Source organism: Podarcis vaucheri, assembly GCF_965113315.1.
Source record: "Podarcis vaucheri genome assembly, chromosome: 1".
NCBI classification, from domain to species: Eukaryota; Metazoa; Chordata; class Lepidosauria; order Squamata; family Lacertidae; genus Podarcis; species Podarcis vaucheri.
Window position 1 is genome coordinate 42,285,963 of NC_138759.1, and position 21,371 is coordinate 42,307,333.

Sequence of the window (21,371 nt, forward strand, 5' to 3'; positions counted from 1 at the left end):
TGGGGGAGGACTGCATGAATCCAAGATCTCTCAATTTTTCCTGTATCATAAAGCCTGTGGATTGATGGTCCTGCTCCGCCCTGCTGTGCGGAAATGATTTTAGACGGTCTTTTGCTAAGAGTTCTTATTTTCAAAGTATCTAAATTAAAGCAAGCCTGGCTACATACACAAGATTTTGAAAGCGAGCAAAAGTCTCTTAAAGACCTCGAGCCCAACTCCAGCAGAGGCATCAGTGTCGGGAGGAAAACCCCCCCCCCCAAGTGGGGGAGACTATCGCCCGCTGTCTTTGCCGATGGGTTCCGCCCCCGCCGGTCGCGCGTCCCTCGGCCACGTGGGGATGCGGGTAGCAGCCAGCGGGTCCCTCGCCCGCCAGCGCCGGTCTGACCTGGAGGCTCAGGGAGGAGCCGGGCGTCGCTTAATTGGAGAAAGGAGAGTTCTCCTCCCTGGCGGGAGTTGCTGGAAGCGTTTAGGGGGCGTATTGGGAGGCAGCCGCTGGCCAATGATCAGGAGCGCTGCTCTCAGCTGGCAGGCATTTAAATGGGAGACAGCGCGGTGCGCCTGCAATTCGGAAGCGGGGCCCGAGCTTTCCTTGCCTCTCCTTCCGATGGGCTCGAGGGACTGGGAGCAGAGCAGCAGCAGCAGCAGCAGCCCGAGCCGTCACCCCGCGCACTGAAGCGCCCCACGCCGGAAAGGAGCCGCGGAGCAGGACTCGCTCTCCGCCCACGCGCAGGTGAGGCGGCAGCGGAAAGGATTTCGGGGCTTCATTGGGAGACCTTGGGTTGCTTTACGCCGGAGTGAAGGATGGCGACTGCCGCTCTGCTCCAGGCGGGCAGGAGGCGCTGGGTTGTAGCCCCCTGGAAGCAGTAGGGTTACTCGTGGCGTAAGGGATGAGAGCCTTAGAAACTGCAGGCCAGTGTATTCTGGGAAGAATACCGACTCTGATGGGGTAGGATAACTTAAGTTAGATTTATGCCTGGCATCGTGGATAAATTGCTTTCCTGGAATTAATCCAGGAAAGCCTGTCGAATATATGCTACAAAATACCGAAGCTCTTACCTTTCCCCGTATCTGTGTAGCGCCTGACTGGAGGGAGGGGAGCCGCTGGAATCCCCTAACTCCCACCGCACATTTCTCATCGCTGTGCTTTTTTTTGGGGGGGGGGGGGCTTGGTTGGCTTTTGCCACAAATGGAACTACTGGTAGAACCAATACCATTTTCACACGTGATTTATAGCGCAGTTCCATGCATATTTACTTGGAAGTAAGGGCCATTAACTTAAATGGGGTTTACGTTGCAGTTAGGAAACATGGGGCTTCAGACCGAACAAGTTATCTCTCTGTGCACCTGAAATTCTAGTATTGACTCCATTCGTTGGGATGCCAGCTAAAAATGGGGATTCCTCAACCCTGCAGTAACAATCTTAGCACTTGGTGTTTTCCAAGCCCGGGTTGCTCGAGGAAACCTCCTTAAAAGCTCGTCGGATTGCCAAGGACACTCCCACGGAAAAAGAAGGCCCACTCTTTACAGGGTGCCCAGGATGTGACCCAAGTCCGTCTCCTTCCCCAATAAGCCTGTGCAGCCGCTCCCGCTTTCTCTGCGCTTCCAAAGCCGGTCGGTATTCGCAACCGGCTCTCCTCTAGGCTTTCTTGGGCGCCCTGTGGTGCCACTGCCTAATGGGCTAATTTAATCGAAAGGGCCGAAAATTGCTCGCAGCCGCCGGGATGGGCGAAGAGGGCCGCGGAAAACTCCTTTTAAAAGGATTGGCCCCTTGCAAGGGGGCGGGCGCTGGCTGACCAAACGGGCTGGGCCGGCGCCTCAAACGGGCCCTGCTGCGCGGAGGCGCACTTAACCTGCAAGCCTACTCGGAAGTAACTCCCACTGACTTGCAACGGGGCTTGTCCTTCGCTGTAGCCCCCGGCTCACTAGGACCAGGGGGGCTATTCCAGGTGCCGGCGGAATTGGCGGGGTTGGATTTGCGCAGCTCCGACGGCAAACGGGCGCGCACCGCGGCGTTTGCTCCGGTGGCGACGGAAAGCCGTCGGTTCTCCCTTCCCGCGAGCGGCTCTTTCCCTGCCAAGGGCGGAGCCGCCGAGGGGAGGCGGGTGTCTCCTAAGACCCCGCCGCGTGACTTACTCAAAACCAAACAAAACGCTGGCGGAGGCCTCCTGCGCCCCCGGTCGTTGGGCCCCGCGGAGCAACCCTGGAAACGGCCTGTCTTGGGCTAGGCTGCCCTCGCTTGGCGGGGAGAAAAAGAGGCGCCACCCAGCGCGCCGCCGGCCACCCTCTGCTGCGCCTCCCGCGCGGCGGCCTTCTGGGCGGCAAGACCAGAGGGAAACGCCGAGCATCTCCGAGGGGGCGAGGCGTGGTTCTCCGTCCAATACAGCAGCCTTCGCCAACCTGGGGTGCTCCAGCTGCGTGGGACTACAACTCCCATCAGCTCCACCTGGCTCTGGGTTGTCAGGAGGGAGGAGTTCAGTTTAACCCTGGAGCAACACCCCAAGAAGCTTCATGGTCAGGGCCGGTTTGAGCTCTCGTCATTGACACGCTGAAACATGTAGATGTTAATGTGGGAGATAAATCCAAAAACGCATTTCCCCCCTCTCCCATAAGAAATGCCTCAGTCTTTTGCAATGAAAGATCTATCTTCAACTACTTTGTGCTGTATGCCTTGGCTCATGCTTCTGTTCTTCCGATAAGGGAAATAACTTGGTCAGTGGTCAAGATTGGAGTTGTAATCTCAACAGGTTCCCCACCTCTGGTTTCTAGTCTGAGTGTGAACTGAGCATTCCTCCTTGATTTGTTTGCAGGGAAGTTAGAGGATGTTGCATCAAATGTTATCACACACTTTGCAGGATCCCCTCATTTTTCCATATCTGATTTGGGGTGCAAAGCAGGTTTGCAGTGCAAAAATTGTGTATCAGCTTAAATTGCGCAACTTGCTTGAAACTCACTGGAAGTGCCCTGACTCTCTGATAACAGGGCTTTTAAGCGTTTGGTGAAGGCAACCTTAAAATCTGAAAAAGTCCATGCTGTAAGAAATCTCCCTGCAGTCCTGGGAGCACTTGTAATCTTCAATAAAGTCTTCCTTTAGACTGATTTAAAAAACCTGATCTTTTGATAACATTAAAATCTCTGTCTGCAATTCATAAACCACTATCCTTCAGACAGCCATACACTTCTGTTAGATCTGAATCTGGAACCTGTGTGTTTCATATCACAGTCTGTTCTCTGTCTCTCCCTCCCCCCAAAAAACTCATTCTTAAACTGTGAAACATATTTTTAGACCTCAGAAAAATGACTGGCAGTCCCTACTTGCAAGGGAACAGACACTTGGAATGCAGTTCTGGCCTTTTCATCTCTAAAAAGAAATTGCAAAGCTTCAGGACAATGCAGAAAGGAACAACTAAACTTCATCATTTACTGCGACAGGTTTAACAGTGTAGTCATATGTGTATCTGCTCACATCTACTTTCAAGTAAGTCCCATTGCTTTCAGTGGGACTTGCTTCCTGGAAAGTGTATATAGCATTGCAGTCTAAAGGGCTTTAGTTTTTTTAAAAAGTGAGTAAGATGGGGGCAGGCCACAAACATGATATCTAAAGTAGCAAGTGGTGTGGAGTCAATTCTCTTTCAAATCACTTCACTTTGTGGCACCTAAGGAAGGTGAGGTCCTTGCCTTGCATCACCATTCAGTTGCCTACCCACTGCATTTTGCAGTTCTTCAGTCATCTGCTTGGAACTGAGAAGTTTTTACAACTTAGGTGGGGTCGTTTTCTGACAATAATGGCTGGATTGAATATGATGTATCCAAAATGGCTCTGAAGGATTGGGGATAACCCATAGAAAATATTGGGGTGGGTGTGGGGGCGAGTGGGAGGTGCCTTAGCACTATGACGAACACAAGCCATTGAGTTGATTTGTTAGTGAAGTGATCACTTTCACCTTTAATCTTTTGTATTCATTGGTTACACAGAAGTAGTTCAAAAGCAGACAACACAGGGCAGAATTTTCAATATATAATCAGATATAAACACACACCAAACCTTTAATTTAAAAGAAGAGTCCTTAACTGCCAATGCTGTCTGCTGTGCCAACCCAAAATATGAGCTTTGTCCTGAAGGCTTTTAGGTAATTGTTGCTAATAGCAATATTGGTGTTCTTACTCCTCATAGACCATCTCACTTTCATTGTGATTTCCTTTAGAGCTGTGGTCTAATGATGGATTTAAAATGGAGCCTTTACTCAAAAGTGCTCAGGTTTCAGCTATTGAACTTAACAGAAGAGAGGTTGGTCTAGGTCAGAATTGAGCCCTTTGAAAGCCTACACCAAAAACTTTCTTCTGGAAATGGGACGAAGGTATGCAGGCTCTCCCCCCTAAAATGTGTGCTTTGCTCTGTGAATGTTCCTGAAATAGGAATATACTTACTGTTTCCTATTATATTTATTTACTCTGGTATTGCAAGCTAGAACTTTCAGGCAAGAACATGGCTATGTTTCTTGAGCAGGTTCAGTGTGCGTGTGTGGAAGTGTGTAATGGAATTGTTAGTCATCATTTGTATGTTTGAAATGGCACTAAGTTGGAACACTCAAGTCTTTTATACTGCCAACATGTTCAGCTTCTATTTCTTCAACCTCCAAGTACATTGGCTTAGAATCTACATAGTAGTTATGAGGTCTCCCTCATTGAGTGTTGCTGCAAAATTATCACAGCAAACTTAAACATAATATAAGTATTTAAATAAAAATAAATCTGTTATCCAGCCCTAGAGCTAAAGAGCAGGGGAGGAAAATTCTTGGTTCTGGAAAATCCCTTGCTTCCAGAAAACCGGGTCAGAGCTGTTGCCTTTTCCATCTGCAACTGATCAGGAGAGGCCTTTTCGTCTCTCAGCGACAGAGAGGTGGGCTCTTGTTTTCTGACTGTAAAACGAGTCCTATTGCAAATGTACAAAAGTAATATAACTGAACTAGTTCAAAAACGATGACACAGTTGTAATCCATGTTGCATGAGCGAAAGGCAGCTGCCACAACTGATGTTTTCCTCTCTCTTCAGTCCCCTGAGTGTGCACACCCCCACTTCAGAATCTTGAGGGTGACCTTCTGACCATTATGGGATGTCTTGTGTGGCTACTGTGGGAGGAGAGAATTGCCGGAAGCATGGAACTTTGTGTGAGCAGTACGAGATTGTTTTGCCTAGTTTTAGGCCTTTTGCCCTCCTTCCACTACCACCCTATAAGTCACAGTCCGCAGTGTTCAGTAAATCTCTCCTGAGCCTCAGCAGGGACTCTTTAGGGACTACAGGTGGGAGGAGGGGAGGGAGAAAATTGGTTTCCTGAGCCTACCATCCCTTTGTACAACCCCTTGGGTACAACTCAGAAAAATAAGTGCCAAGTTTACAAACTGATACAACACACAGTATGACATAAACAAATCAAAGAATCGGATATGATGTCACAGGTTGATAAAGTGATTTTCAATATAATCATAAGAGCATACAACTAATAGAATTATATGATGGGCAGCTGGCAAAAATCTGTTCCAGCTAAGTCTTCAGAACTGCCAACGTACTTTGAAAATCCAAGTCTCTTATGAGAACATAACTATCAATGAATTGCTTTGACCATCCCTTTGACAAAGCTTCTAATTACATATGGAAAACTCAGATTCATAAATGGATGAATTTCACATAGTATTCCCTGACAGTCCTGTAACATATTGCAATGCCTTCTACACATGCAGGATGCAGCTGTTAAGTGTCCTAACTGGTGTTGGGATATGGTGTTGGGATATGTTCTGTGCCAGTTTCTCTATTTTCCTGCATGCTTTTAACCTTGAAAGCCTTGCATGGCCAGGTATCCTCATGCTGGAAAGACAGTCTCTGTCCAAATACAAACCCGTTTTCCAGTTTAGGTCAAGTTAGCTGATTCTGTAGCTTATGTCATATACACGACATGTTCAGACAGTGGCAACTAGGAGCCAGGTTTTTCTGTTGGCAGTCACCTGTGATAAAATTGGCCCTTGCATTTCCAGATTTTACCTGAGGGAAATTCCATACAGGTTGGAATCTCTCAAGTTGCTAGATTTGAAAGAGGAGGGATTTGCTTTACTCCCTGTCCCTTTTCTCCCATTCCTGAGAGGAAGGTTGGTATTTTCACTAGCTTTGGGATAAGGGGTGATGTGATGCACTGTGTGCAACTTTTTAGTTGATGCCATTTGAAATAGATATATCCTTTCTCCCCAGGATGAGTCGCACAGTTTCTACAGTTGGTGTCCTCCTTCTGTTTGGACTTCTGCTGCCCACCGCAGAGGGGAGCAAGAGGAACCGTGGAGCCCAGGGCGCCATCCCCCCGCCTGACAAAGATAAACCCAATGATTCGGAACAGCCGCAGCAGCCGCCGTCGCCACCGCAGCAGTCGGGCGCCAGGATCCGTGGCAAGGACAGAATCAAGCCTCCATCTGCTGAAGAGGTGCTGGAGTCGAGCCAAGAGGCGCTGCACGTCACTGAGCGACAGTACCTGAAGCGGGACTGGTGCAAGACGCATTCCCTGAAGCAAACCATCCACGAGGAAGGCTGCCACAGCCACACCATTATCAACAAGTTCTGTTACGGGCAGTGCAATTCCTTCTACATCCCCAGGCATATCCACAGAGAGGAAGGCTCCTTCCAGTCCTGTTCCTTTTGCAAACCTAAGAGACTCACCACCATGTCTGTCACACTGAACTGCCCGGAGCTTCAGCCCCCGAGGAAGAAAAAGAGGATCACGCGAGTTAAAGAATGTCGCTGTATATCCATAGACTTGGATTAGGAGGCACCACGATGGGTGTTCCTGTTCTTGCCCTTGACTACAGACGCCCGAAAGCCAATCTGTCTGAATGGGACACAAACAATAGAGAACTGCAACAAAAACAATGTCTGCGTATCTGTGTGCAAGTGTGAATGCCAATACATCAATTACAAAAGCATGCATATGGAATAGCACCACTACTTGGAGTGCAAGTTGTCACCTATTCCTAGGGTCAGTATCTCACTAGTTCACCTGTGTGCTGGGGTTCCTGCGCTTCCATTTTCCACCAGCATCTGTGCCAATGACTTGTGTACCTGTTGCAAGTGAGAGCATTGATGTGCTCTAGGTCCAGTGTTATTTCTTGGAACAAAATGTTAACAGGGATGCAGTAGTAGACTTACAGAAATGCCCCTTGTAAATGGTGTTCAGTAAAGGGTGCAATTATAATTGGGAATGAATGTTCAGAAGCAGCTTTGTTTGGATCGAAAAACACAGCCACTAGCATTAGAAGACTTTTTAAAGAAGGTAATGGGCAAGAGAAGGAAAAAATGAGAAAGTACAAGAATTAAGAGCAACAAGGGAAGGCAACGTGCATATTGACTCTACTGATGCTTTGAATGTACTTTAAAAACATTTTTGAGTTAAGAAGTAATTGTCTTGGGATGCTGCATTCTTTGACTATAACTGTAGTGTTTAATTCCATCATTAGCTTTTAGGTTTGCCGTAATAATTTGTCTAAAATCTGCTAATGTATATGTGTACACATCTTTTCTATCTCCATTATACTATCAGGTAATTCAGCTTAACACAGAAAGCACAATTCTGCAGTGATCGTTTGGGACTTCAAATGCAATAAGCATACAAAGCTATATATACTTCAGAGCTTCAGTGGGACCTGTGTGATAGATGCTGCTTAGTCTCTGGCCCGAAGGATGTACTGCCTTGCCCATTTACCTTGCATTTCTCCATATTATCTTTGATTTTGGATTTGCTAAACTTTAGGTGCTGTTGGGGGCTGGGCTGGGCGTGTGGCAGAGTGCTCAGTCTTTCCTTCAGCATTTACTGAATATAAGGGCCTTTTCTTTGAACAGTCCATTCATGTATAAACATGTAGCAGTAATATATGGTGAATATTGCCTTTTGTCAGAACAGAACAGCCTTGAGAGCGAAAAATGGTTTTTAAGTGTAAAATTCATTATGTATTACTATTACATGGTTTGTAGCTGAATTCATCTTTGACCAGTTCCCCCCATGTATGATAGGATACCACCTCTCGTGCCTCCCCTTTGCTTTATTTTTATTTACATATACAGATGTGGCCACCTCTGTTTCCATCCCCATTGTAAACCTCTGGCCTTTATTTATATTGTTGAAGCCCCTGGACAGATAGACTGGCTTTTGAAAGTATGAACACATTAACCAGCTGTCTATCACAGTAGGCAATTTGTGGTTCATGCCACAAGGAGAGAACAGGTATTTATAGAAATAAAACACTTATTTGTCTGTAACAACGAGGAGCCTGCCAATAACGTGTCTGCTTAATAAGCAAATGTATTCATATAAGAAGCATTCTGGCTCTTGACATATCACACAGTCCTCAAATATACCATAATAAAACAACCCATATTTATAACCTAAACTACCCATTTATCATTTATTGCTTCTTGTTCCATCTTTAGAGGATAAGTCAACAACTGTTTTTCTTCTTTTTAAATGTTTCATCTTGTTTTAGAGGCTATAGCTGTATCCTCTAGTTACTTATTCCTCTATTAAGTTGTAGTCCCTTGCATAACAATTAGGGGATACCTCTTTCTATAAAAACCCCCAGTTCACTGGGACCTTGACAAGCATGATCATGCGTAGCCAGATGCCTGTCAGCATCCTTTCACATGCAAACGTTTTTTTACTGCCTTCATCTATACGAGTAACAGATTGCAAACTTGCATATTAGCCATATCAGGATCACCCACTGCAATCTTTTTTAATAGGTATTAGCATACATTTATTTCTGTGTAGATCATTTTTAAAAGCCTGATTTCTGAGTTACAGGAGAAAATTTCCACTGTGTGGAATGTGAATAGTTAAGCAGAAAGATATTTAATGGTTTTGGCATTTCCATATGATCAGAGAGCTTTCCACTAACTACTTCTTAGAAGGTATCAAGGTTAAAGCATTCCCTTTGCCTTCTGAACTCTTGGGGACTTTATGTTAATTCTTGTTTCTCTTCCTATAATTCATATACAGCTCTCACCAAGCAATATATAGTTCTGGCTTTTTAAAAGTTTTAACTTTCCATACAGCACATTTTTGAAGCAACAACTTGTAAAACAATTTAAGGTTTATAGCAAGGTGGAGTTGGTTATCTAGGAAAGAATAATAGAAGATCCCTCTTCAGAAAAATATATATGTTGGTTTCATAGGCAGGTCATTTATCATTGATTTTTCAGGTTTCAAGGAAACCAAAGATGTAGCTGCAAATGATTTCAAATCAAACCATATGTACTGTACTTAAATCTGAATTTTTCTTATAAAACAATGAAGAGGAACCCAAGCTGCTGTGTGTTCTGTAGAATTTCACAATGCAAAAGCTGTTTAAAAACAACTTTGATTTTGTAACTTGCCAACAGTTTGTTCACTTGCTATAATAAACATGTTTTTAAAAAATATATATGTTGAATTGCAGGCTAAAATGAAATTGCAAGAGTTTTAGAACTGGATTTTCAAATGGGTAAATATGAGAGAGGCAGAAATGTCCAATTCCCATTCTTGGCATAATGGCTTTAGCTGCATCTCACAAGACAGCCAAGAACAGTGGTAAGGATTTATCCATCCACCACAAGGAAGGGAACAGGATTATGGTACAAGTTTGGGAAAGCGTGGAATAAGATTCCTGTACATACTTTTCTAACTTGGTATGCAATTAAGGTAAAACCAAAATATCCTCCTGGGGCTCTTCAGATTCCTACATGGTCCATATCCCAAGCCCCATTTCCTCTTGCCTAACATGCTGGGAACAGATGGGATGAAGCGGGAGGTTACTTGAGTACAACAGCAGGTTTCTTTTTAGCCTTGTGGGTGTTTATGAATTGGGACAACACCTTTCACAAAACCCCAGCAGCTGCTGCAAGGGAACCCTCTGTTTGCAGTGAAGCTTCTTGACCATGCCATGGGAGACTGCTGGGAACTGCAGCTACTGGTAGCTCGTAAAGCTCTTAGCAGAAGAAGAAGAAGAGTTTGGATTTGATATCCCGCCTTTCACTCCCCTTCAGGAGTCTCAAAGCGGCTAACATTCTCCTTTCCCTTCCTCCCCCACAACAAACACTCTGTGAGGTGAGTGGGGCTGAGAGACTTCACAGAAGTGTGACTGGCCCAAGGTCACCCAGCAGCTGCATGTGGAGGAGCGGAGACACGAACCCGGTTTCCCAGATTACGTGACTACCGCTCTTAACCACTACACCACACTGGCTCTCACTTAGCAGTGATGCAGCGGTGAATTCTAAACTGCAGACATGCTTTGTGACATCCCCATAGCCACCTAAGACTATGCAACAATGTCATGAACTGGTTGGACACAAGAATGGTGGCAGGAACCAGTTGGGGAACCGCATGGGGAAGAAGGCTCAGAGCCTGTGGATTGGTGGTGGGACAACAATGAGTGCTCAGAGGGAGAAGCCTGGGAGGTGTCAGAAGCTGAAGAGGGAACAGGGCTTAATGAGCAGGGAGAGTCTGTGGCAGAGAGCAGTCCAGAGGCAGAAGCTGAAGCAGGAGAGGAGGGAGTCCAAGAGGCAGAGATGAGTCTGGCTGGGGCAGAGTCACAGGTGTTTCCCACCTCCTGCTGTGACCAGCTCCCCTCCCCTCTGGTCTCCCAGAACTCTGGTTTCCCATGAACTGGCCAGAGAAGTTAGTTTTGTGCAGGAGCAATCTCAGATTGCTTGGGAAAAACCCTGGGAAGAGGGAACTTTGACAGCTGTGAGTAGCTGGGGACCTTCAGTCCCATCAACTGCTTCATGGGGGCAAGAGCTACCCAAGTTGAGTTGCTTTGCTCATTAGGCACTCCTGTGCAGATCTCAGTTTTGCTAGTGAAGTTAACACCAGCTTGCTTGGTGTGATTTACTGCTGGCTCGCTCCTGTCAAAGCGAACATGAATTAAAAATAAATAATCAATGCATACATTTTGATTTCAATATCAAGCCAGTTTTTTGTTCTTCACCCCCCCCCCTTTCACTTTGCTTAGCATTAAGAGTACTGAAGAATTATGGGCAACACTAAAGTTTGCTCGCTATTTTGCAACATTTTGGTTGGCCATACTAAATATAAAAGTGACAGTTCAATCTAGAACCACATATGCTAATGTAATGTAACCTGCCTGTCCCTCTGCTTGGCTCATTTGGGTTTCTCTCTGCATGTTGGCTTGCAGAAGATTGGCCAATAGTACCTTAGAAGCAGGGGTGGGTCTACTATGGAACTAAGGAAGCTTAAACTTCAGAGCGTCTAATCCCACAATGCTTTTAAACAATTGGATTTAGTAGACCAAATATGAGTCACACAACTCAAACTGATTTTTTGTTGTATATATCACAAAAATCCCAAAGTTTGAGAGTCGGTAGCACAGGTGTTGCAAAGGCAGAGTGTCACAGTATTTTGAAAACTATAAAGTGTATGAAATTTTCATTCATGCCAGTGACTTTGACATGTGAGATAATCCAGTTCAGCAATTTTAATCAAAATCTGAGATAGAGTAGTTATTTTTTTAAAAAATGTGGTCTGTCATAGAACCACATTGAGGAAGATAACAGTGGTTATCCAGGCCCTATACAGTGGTATATCAGGTTAAGAACTTATTTTGTTCTGGAGGTTCATTCTTAACCTGAAACTGTTCTTCACCTGAGGTACCACTTTAGCTAATTGGGCCTCCTGCTGCTGCACGATTTCTGTTCTCATCCTGAAGCAAAGTTCTTAACCCGAGGTACTATTTCTGGGTTAGCGGAGTCTGTAACCTGAAGCGTCTGCAACCTGAAGTGTCTGTAACCTGAGGTAACACTGTACATTATAGCTTTCCATGGAAGCTGGATTCCAGAATTCCAGTAGAAGTCAATGAACATAGACTTCCCTGGCTTGGTTGTTCATCCCCACAAGGTGCGGATATTGGAAATAGTAACAGGGCAGCCACATGATGGAGCTGAAGTTAACAGCAGCCCCTCTTAATTCATGCATCATGCTGTGTCACAGCTAGTCATTTGAAATGAATACTTTGAATTGGTCTTAGGTACTGAGCAGGGACCTGCTGAACTGTGACTCATACCAGTTTTCTTGCAAGGCATCTTAATGGGCTTATTAAAACGCACCCACCCCAAAACCAATAACATTAGTTCTCAGTTGCAATCAGTTTTTTCCTAGGCGTTTTGCAATATTTCCAGACTATTTCCAGAGTGCTTACATTCTCTGTGCCTTTTATTCGAAAGTTACAGAGGGTGGCCACATACAAGCATTTTTATCATATACTTTCTGGATGCAAGGTTAATTTATCCTAATTACTTGGTAGTATGATACAAGCCCTATTCAGGTGATTGGTACCCATGGGTATCAAATGCCTGTAGGATTTCCTCTACATCTCCTAGATGCCAATGCATGTGCCTACCACACTTCTAGTCAATGCATATTTGACACCAAACTGCAGGGGTCCTATGCACTCCCATACATATGAGCATATGACTATCCATGGGGATGGGTTGCTTGACTGATCAGATTTCCCCTCCCCATGGAGGGAGCCATACATGGGTAGGCCCTCTTCAGGATGTCCTTGACTATGCATCACTTCGTAACATCAGAGCCCAGGAAGTGGGGTAGTCTACATATTTTAAAGCAGAGCCTCCAGCTGTTGCTAGACTTAACCTGTTATCACTCCTGGCTACTGGTAAAGTTGGTGGGGGATGTTTGGCATGGTAGTCTAATGGTGGGGACTCGAGGCTGAATAACACTGCTCTAGAGAGCTCCTCCATGGCGTTTGGTAGTGAATGCCTGAACATGGCTACAGATGATCAGGTTACTACCAAATAAGACCATCCTGGTGTTGTTTGGTTATCTGTATGCCATACGGACTCAACTACCGTAATCCCTCGTCAACTACACTCACTCACACACACACACGTGCGCGCACGTGCGCGCGCGCACACACACACACACACACAGTGTTAATCTTCAACTTGTTAAGTGGTCACCTGTATTGGTAAATGGCTGTCCTGTCTATGCCAAATCTATGTACAGAAAAGCAGGGAATCGTCATGAATATCTATAATGGCATTTGAAGTCCAGTTAGCTGACTTTGCTGACTAAGAACTGTTGACTTTAATATGGTTCCACATAATACCCCATATGGCAAATGGCTGACTTCTCAGCTAAGCTTTGATGGTGGGGGTGGGAGGGGCAATGTTTTTTTAATTGCTGCTTGATTGTGCTTTCATTATTTTCCCATCTGATTGGAAACAATATTTATAACCACGTCCCTTTTAAGTAATTACAAGAAGATGTGAAAGACAAATATACTGACATAAAAGGAGAATGGTTTGATTAACAGTAAAACAGGAACATTTCTAAGATGTCTCTTTCATCTTTTGTTTGATACAGATGTAAAGTCACATCATTCAGGGATGAATCAGTTGGAGCAGAACATTTGCAGTGGTTCCTAACAAAAACACTGGCATTTATTTCTTAAATTAAACATTCAAAAGCAGATATATGCTGACAATATAGTGATTGAGTTAGAGACATGCAGCCAGATGCCCTGAGTTGGAAGATGTAGTTGAGGCAAGGTGTGCTATTGAGGCAGTAGCAGTGAAAGCTACTGAAAGGATGGGTGAAATCTGTCCATTTTGCTTTCTTCCAGTTTCTCATTTTTCAGTTCAGTTCTCCATGTTTTCTCATCAGTTTGCATGTGTTTCTTTTAAAGTCCTCATCAAAATTCATCAGCATTATAGTGCAAATCTGTTACCAGGTGGTTCTCAATCTTTGAGGATCCCTTCTCCTTCCCACCCCCAAATGTCATGGACCCAGCATACAAAAACATGCCAAGGCTTTAAGACAATGATCCCCTCCCAGAGAGCCAGTGTGGTGTAGTGATTAAGAGCGGTAGACTCGTAATCTGGTGAACCGGGTTCGCATCTCCGCTCCTCCACATGCAGCTGCAGGGTGACCTTGGGCTAGTCACACTTCTCTCTGAAGTCTCTCAGCCTCACTCGCCTCACAGAGTGTTTGTTGTGGGGGAGGAAGGGAAAGGAGATTGTTAGCTGCTTTGTGACTCCTTCGGGTAGTGATAAAGTGGGATATCAAATCCAAACTCTTCTTCCTCTTCTCCCAGTTGAGCCTCCAGAGGCACAAATGGAAGCAAGAGCTGTCTTGAAGCCTCTTGCAAAAGTAGACTTTGAAGCAGCTTCCCTGCTCCTCTTTTAAACACTGATGTTTGGGAACCACTGTTGTAGGCCATACTTCAGGATGCTTAAGCAAACTTTAATGCGAAACAGCAGGTTTTGTAACTTGAGAGAGAAAAACTTGAGAGAGGATGTACCATCCTATGTGCAAAGTGGAATGTGCAACTGTAAGTCTCAGAGTTCCTTAGTTTGGGGGGGGAGGGGGGGCTTCTACTATTACATATGTCACAGTTCCTGCTTGCCTTTTTGTATACAAGCAGTAGGAGCCAGTCTCCCTGGCATACTTTATCAACAGTAGTATCAGATGTAGGAGAGGACATGATGTGAGCGTCAATCCATTTGGAATGTGCATGCAATTAAGACCATTTTTTCCACAAATGAATCAGCATCCATGTGAAGTCCTGCCCAGCATTGTTGTGGCCATTTCCATGGATGGAAAGTTGCTTTCAAAGAAGCATGGTGGATGGTTTGGCTCTTAAAAGGGTGATGGAAAGAGTCACGTGTTGAATTAACGTATTTCCACCCATAAAGGCACATACTTCCTATCTCTGAAGGAATAGCAATAAATGCATCTCTGGCAGTGTGTGGCCACACAGTACCAAAACAACAGACATACAAATATAGGCATATAAAGTGAAAAATGATTGAAGAAGTTTAAAATAAATAATTGCTCGTATAGGCTAAAATACTCTTGCCCAGAACATAAATACTGGTATTTACAGTGCAGACCATGAAGTCAAGTACATATTGACTTGGAAGCAAAGTGTTCAAATGGGGTTTACACACATTGCCCAGGTAAGTGAATAGATAGATAGAATCTTTGTTTGTATCAGCCACTAGTCTTAGCAATAAAATAAAATACAATGTACTGAGGATAGAGGGTTACATCAATACAAATGGCAGAATTAATACGTACACAAGTAAGTATGTTCCATCCACTTTTTATACAGGCTAGGTAATTCAAACTGGAGGAGACTCTTGAGAGTCCCATGGACTGCAAGAAGATCAAACCTCTCCATTCTGAAGGAAATCAGCCCTGAGTGCTCACTGGAAGGACAGATCGTGAAGCTGAGGCTCCAATACTTTGGCCACCTCATGAGAAGAGAGGACTCCCTGGAAAAGACCCTGATGTTGGGAAAGATGGAGGGCACAAGGAGAAGGGGACGACAGAGAATGAGATGGTTGGATGGTGTTCTTGAAGCTACTAGCATGAGTTTTATCAAACTGCGGGAGGCAGTGGAGGACAGAAGTGCCTGGCGTGCTCTGGTCCATGGGGTCACGAAGAGTCGGACACGACTAAACGACTAAACAACAACAACAACAGGTAATTCAAACTACAGACAAATAGTCACCAGGTAAGTATAACTGAGTAATAGTCACCAACGAACTCATGGCAATCCTATGCCAGTCTACTCAGAAGTGAGTCCCATTGAGTTCAACAGAGCTTACTTCCAAGAAGATGGGTATACGATTGCATGCTAAATCTTTGTTGAAGCAATGATTCTTCAACATCAACTTTGTTGGACTGGTCATGTGCGGATGCCTGATGATCATCTTCCAAAGCAACTACTCTATTCCGAACTTAAAAATGGAAAGTGTAATGCTGGTGGTCAACAAAAGAGGTTAAAGACTGTCTCAAGGCAAATCTAAAAAAATGTAGTATAAACACTGACAACTGGGAAACACTGGCCTGAGAGAGCTCCAGTTGGAGAACAGCCTTTACCAAAGTTTTCATGGGCTTTGAAGACACTCAAACTCAGGACGCAAGGGAGAAACATGCTAGGAGGAAGGCACGCTTGGCAAATCCACACCGTGATCAACTCCCACCCAGAAACCAATGTCCCCACTGTGGAAGGACGTGTGGATCCAGAATTGGCCTCCACAGTCACTTACGGACTCATTATTAAAACCATGTTTATGGAAGACAATCTTACTCGGTTACGAGTGATCGCCTAAGAAGAAAGAAGAAGAAATCTCTGTTTGGGGCTTAAAAGATTTTGAAGGGCTCTTGAAAAGAGTTGAAAAGTGAAGCCACTATTTCTAGATTGTATTCTTTTATTTGTTTGTAATCCAGATGTATGCAAAAGTGAGACTTTGCAAAATTAAAGCTGTCTAAGGGAAAGGAAAGATCAAGTTGTACGTATGACGGAGAGAGAACTTGGCAACTGGATTGCAAGATGGCAACGGGAGATGATTGGGTCTAATTTTTTGCAGTGGAGCAAATGCCAGATGTTTTTCCCACTTTGATCTTAATAACACTTTAGGCTGCAGACAATAAGATTGGTTTAAAATTTATTGTCTCTTTGATTTCTACATTCTAATGCTTTTAAAGGCCTTTACAAAAGACAGATTTCTAAATATTGGCAACTGAGGTGGCATCAAAAGTGTCAAATCATTAAGCCCCCTCACAAAAAGGTCATGATTAGAACCCCATTTATGTTTCCACGCATTATTAGTAAATGAGTTCTTGTGCAGGCAATCATCAATTTTCTTCATATAATAAAAAGACCTATTGTGTCACATATGAAGATACTTGCAGCATCTGTAGCCCAGCTTCTTATAAACCTTTCATCTTGCATTAAGATCATTGGAGGTTATAACAGTATATTAAAATAATAGTAAGGGACAGGAGTTGAAAGATGTATTAAATGATTCACTTTATTTGGAAAAATCAGCTGCTGTAGAACTTTTATCCGCATGGTAACAAATTATTTAAATATCTCTGGGATTTTATCATTGCTGTAACCAGTGCACACTCACAATTTCCATTTACCCATGTTGAATGAATGCCATGAGGTGTAGAAAAGTGTTGTGTATTCTGCAAGAAATTCATTAACAGCAATGATCTGGAAGCCCAGTTGCAATACATGGAAGTGCCAGAGACTAAATCACACTTATGAGAGTTTCATGTGCAAACACCTCCCTAAGCAGTATGGGAATTTCTTGTGAGTGTCATCTTCAATATGGCATTAACAGATTGGAGAAATGGGCCCAAACCAACAAAATGAATGTCAATAGGGAAAGATGAAAGGTTCAACACTTAGGAAGAAATAATCAGATGCACAAATATAGGTTGGGGTTCACTTGGCTTAACAGCTCAAAAGGCTCTAGTAGACCACAAGTTTAACAGTGTGTTGTAGCAACAAAAAAGCTAATGCAATTCTAGGCTGCATCAACAGAAGAATGGTGTTCAGATCAAAGGGAGCAATAATAGCAAGCTTGTTTTCTGCTGCCCAAGAGTGTAGGCCCCAAACCAATAGATTCTAATTGCAAGAAAGGAGATTCCAACTAAACATTAGGAAGAACTTTCTGATGGTGAGAGCTACTTGACAACGAAATGGACTACCTTGGAAGATTAAACAGTTTGGATGGTCGTCTGTCAGGGATTCTTTATCTGTGATTTGTGAATTGCAAAGGATTGAACTAGATGACCCTTGTGACCCAGTCGTGTGATTCTATGATCCCATGCTTGAAAAAACATAGTTCATTACTTCTCCCTTATTTGTAAAACTGTGACTTCACTGAATCCATCCCCATGGATAACTACTACTCTCTAGACAGTGGATGATTTCCATGCAAACATGGAACACTATCAGAACTGGCCCAACACTTTTGGTGCCTGAGATAAAGTACAAGACTGCCCCCCCCCAATTCTATGTACAGAAGCTGACTGGACTAGCAGGTGAATTTCACTTTAATGCTGGCGATGGAATGGTGTATTCCATCCCATCCGAATGCAGCAAACTAGCTTAAGAGTTGGACCATAAAGAAGGCTGATCGCCAGAGAATTGATGCTTTTGAATTATGGTGCTGGAGGAGACTCTTGAGAGTCCCATGGACTGCAAGAAGATCAAACCTATCCATTCTTAAGGAAATCAGCCCTGAGTGCTCCCTGGAAGGACAGATCCTGAAGCTGAGACTCCAATACTTTGGCCACCTCATGAGAAGAGAAGACTCCCTGGAAAAGACCCTGATGTTGGGAAAGATGGAGGGCACAAGGAGAAGGGGACAACAGAGGGTGAGATGGTTGGATAGTGTTCTCGAAGCTACCAGCATAAGTTTGACTAAACTGTGGGAGGCAGTGGAAGACAGAAGTGCCTGGCGTGCTCTGGTCCATGGGGTCACGAAGAGTCACGAGACAACTAAACGACTAAACAACAACAGCTTAAGAGTGTTAATTGCAGGTTGTGTGGCACATGTAGCTGTAGTGTCCAAAACTACTCACTGCCTCAAAACATCTGGTGCCTCAGGTGACCATTCCGTCAAGACAGCAAACTCTAAAGTAATAAATAATAAAACCATCCATACAAATTCTAAAATCAATGAAACAATTTAATCAAATATAAAAGTTATCTTCCATAAATGACTGGGTTACAACTTCAGTGAAAGCCTTCCTAAATAAACATGTCTACTGTAGGTGCCTAAACATAATCACACTAGGTTTCTTTCTGATTTCAGCTGGTAATTGTTTCAAGAGGTTTCCAGCAACTGGTATTCAGAAGATTATGGGAAAACATATCAGCAGTTTTCAAGTATCTGAAGGGCTATCACGCAGAAGATGAACCAGACTTGTTCTCTGTTGCTCCAGAAGGCTCAACTTAATTGATTGGGTGGAAATTGCAGGGAAACAGATTTCAGGTCGACATTTAGTAAAAACTCCTTGAGTAAAAGCTGCTCAGCAGTGGAACCGCCTCCTTTGTTGGAGGCATTTATGCAGCTATCCACCAGAGATTTGGGTGTTGCAGATTCTGAACTGAGCATGATGCTGGATTAGGTTACCTGCAAGGTCACTTGATCCCTGTGTTTCTATTAATATAATAGATAAAATACTGTATATGATACAGAACCTGAAAAGAAGTCATGCCACTAATGACATGCTACTGTTAGAGTTAAGATGACAAGCAGGCCCACACCATGAATAGTACACAGGACAGAAGTAGGAACAGTAGTCAGACCCAAACTTACAAGGCTTGTATGCACAACGTCCTTCTCTAAAGCTGGGAGTCAGAAATAAGTGTATATTTGATTCGAATGGTTTCCTGCCCAATCCCTGCTGCGTACCTGGCTACCTGGGGCTCCCATCACACTGTGGTCCATTGGGCTGACCCTGGAAGGAAGTGCAATTGAAGTTTAAACAAGGACATGTTGTGGGGGAGAACTTCAGCCAACTGAAACCCAGAGTGCCTCTTTCCCTTTCGGTTAGAACTGGATGTGGCTCCCTGAGGCAAAAGGTCAGCACGTCCGTCACGCATAGGCGAGACCGTCTGCTCTTCTCAGTTGGAGAGGGATGTTATTTTCTTAAGAAGCAGGATGTTATTCCTAGAGGTCTGCCACTTGGCGAGGTCAACAGTAATATTTTATGCCTAATGTTTATGATTAATTTTGGCTGCGGCCTTTCCTTTCAGCATTTGTATGGTGTCAACCTGAGCTGGCGAGGGTCAGAACTTGACAAGGTTATGGCGTGAACCATACATTTGCTTTTCTTCCCCAAACAAATACTAGAATAACAATGCACATGGGAGCTGGGAAACACATGGTTAACTCATACCATAAGATCTACACACTCAAGAAACTAGAGTACAATCCAGGAATCTCTTTCTTTCTCTTTCTTTCTTTCTTTCTTTCTTTCTTTCTTTCTTTCTTTCTTTCTATTTTCAACTAAATGGAATCTTATTAACCGCAGCTATAGTTGTAACCAAATGCCAAAATGTTGGGGTATTTATTTATTTTTGCCTTCTTTCTCAAAAAAGCTTTGATGACTGATTGTAGAGAAGCTTGACATTATATTCAACTTGCAAAGATGTGGTTTGTAATGTCAGAGGATTTGGGCTCCACAGCAAAAGCAACATTACTATTCACCCTTACTTAGGAGTAAGCTCAGTGGAACTTTCTTCAGAGTAAATGAGCATGGCATTAGATGATATAAAAGACAAGGTAGATTAGAACACAAACTTTCAGAAAGAAGCTGCTCTTGCAATGATGAAAGCAGAATGATTGTGAAGATTCTAGCTTACTTCTCAAAATACGATGTAGAAAATTTCAAGCATTACAACAGCATCAGACCATGCTTGGAATTATATATACAGTAGTTTCTGCAATAGGGTAAATTTTGGCCACAGCATAATGGGACTGCCCACCTTATAGACCTGTAAATTCACTTAGATCATCTGGGGGACATTCTCCTTGTGGCGCTGAACCCTACAGTATATAATAAATCTGTGACCTGAAAATGGGCATTTTCTGTGGTTGTTGCTAATTTCATTCTATACCACTTTATTTTTTTCAAAGAAAAAAGATCAAAGTGGTTTACGACAATTAAAATGTTAAATAAAATAATCCAGAATAAAATGTTCTTGAAGAAAGTCAGATATAAAGTGTACATTCAATTTTATTAATAGGAAACTAAAATATTATCTTAAAAGATTTCAAAACAAAACATTACAATGGAAATAAACTACAGGATGCACATCTAATGCAGCAAAGTTATAAAAACCTTAAACATTTCAAAAGAACACATTACTAAAGGAAGTCAAATATAAAACACACATTTAAAACAGCACAATTAGCAAGAGATTAAGATATTATCATAAACATAGAATGTATCTGCTGCTGTTGCTGCCAATCTTGCCCATCGTGGTTCATGATGGGCGGCAGCTGTGGAAGCACAGGGTTGATGACTTGGGTTTACACTACGAAATAGCCAAGATGTTCTCTGGCCTCTGCAGCAGCCTCAGCTGTTGTAGTTGGAGTCAGTCAGGGCCCTCCTCTCCCAGGCCAGGTGTCAAAAAGCATGCAAGACACAGAAGAGGTCCTCCAGGACTCACAGCCAAGATGGTCACAAGACGATTATTGCCCTGTTCTGTGGAATTTCCTTCTTTCTGCCAAGGGGGAAGATTCAGACTTCTTATAAAGACTTACCTTTTTTGACAAGGCTTTTCTTGACTCACAAGATTGGAGCCCGATATATGTGAATGAATTCCTCCTAAGTTTTATTTGTTTTCATATTTTTGCACTTTAAAAAATTGATTTTAGGCTCTATTTTTGGTTGAATGGATACACAGAGTACACCATTTAGAGATTTTTAAATTATTAAGCAATTTAGAAAGGATTTGAAATGAATGAATTAATGAGTGAATGAATGAATGAATGAATAAATATATAAAAAT

At 43.5% G+C, this 21,371-nt stretch overlaps 1 protein-coding gene across 8 annotated transcripts; it reads left to right on the forward strand.

Annotated features, from left to right (window-relative positions):
- Positions 1 to 345: 345 nt before the first annotated feature.
- On the forward strand, positions 346 to 9,447 carry GREM1 (gremlin 1, DAN family BMP antagonist). 8 transcript variants are annotated; one of them, XM_082241210.1, is made up of 2 exons: positions 346 to 730; positions 6,238 to 9,447. In XM_082241210.1, exon 2 carries the CDS (start codon positions 6,239 to 6,241, stop codon positions 6,800 to 6,802), a length of 564 nt encoding a protein of 187 aa, XP_082097336.1. In that variant the 5' UTR covers positions 346 to 730; position 6,238; the 3' UTR covers positions 6,803 to 9,447. The 8 variants fall into 8 exon arrangements, with proteins under 8 accessions (XP_082097336.1, XP_082097335.1, XP_082097341.1 ...); XM_082241209.1 differs by lacking the exon at positions 346 to 730 and adding an exon at positions 1,979 to 2,554; XM_082241215.1 differs by lacking the exon at positions 346 to 730 and adding an exon at positions 2,608 to 2,709.
- The last annotated feature ends 11,924 nt before the right edge of the window (positions 9,448 to 21,371 follow it).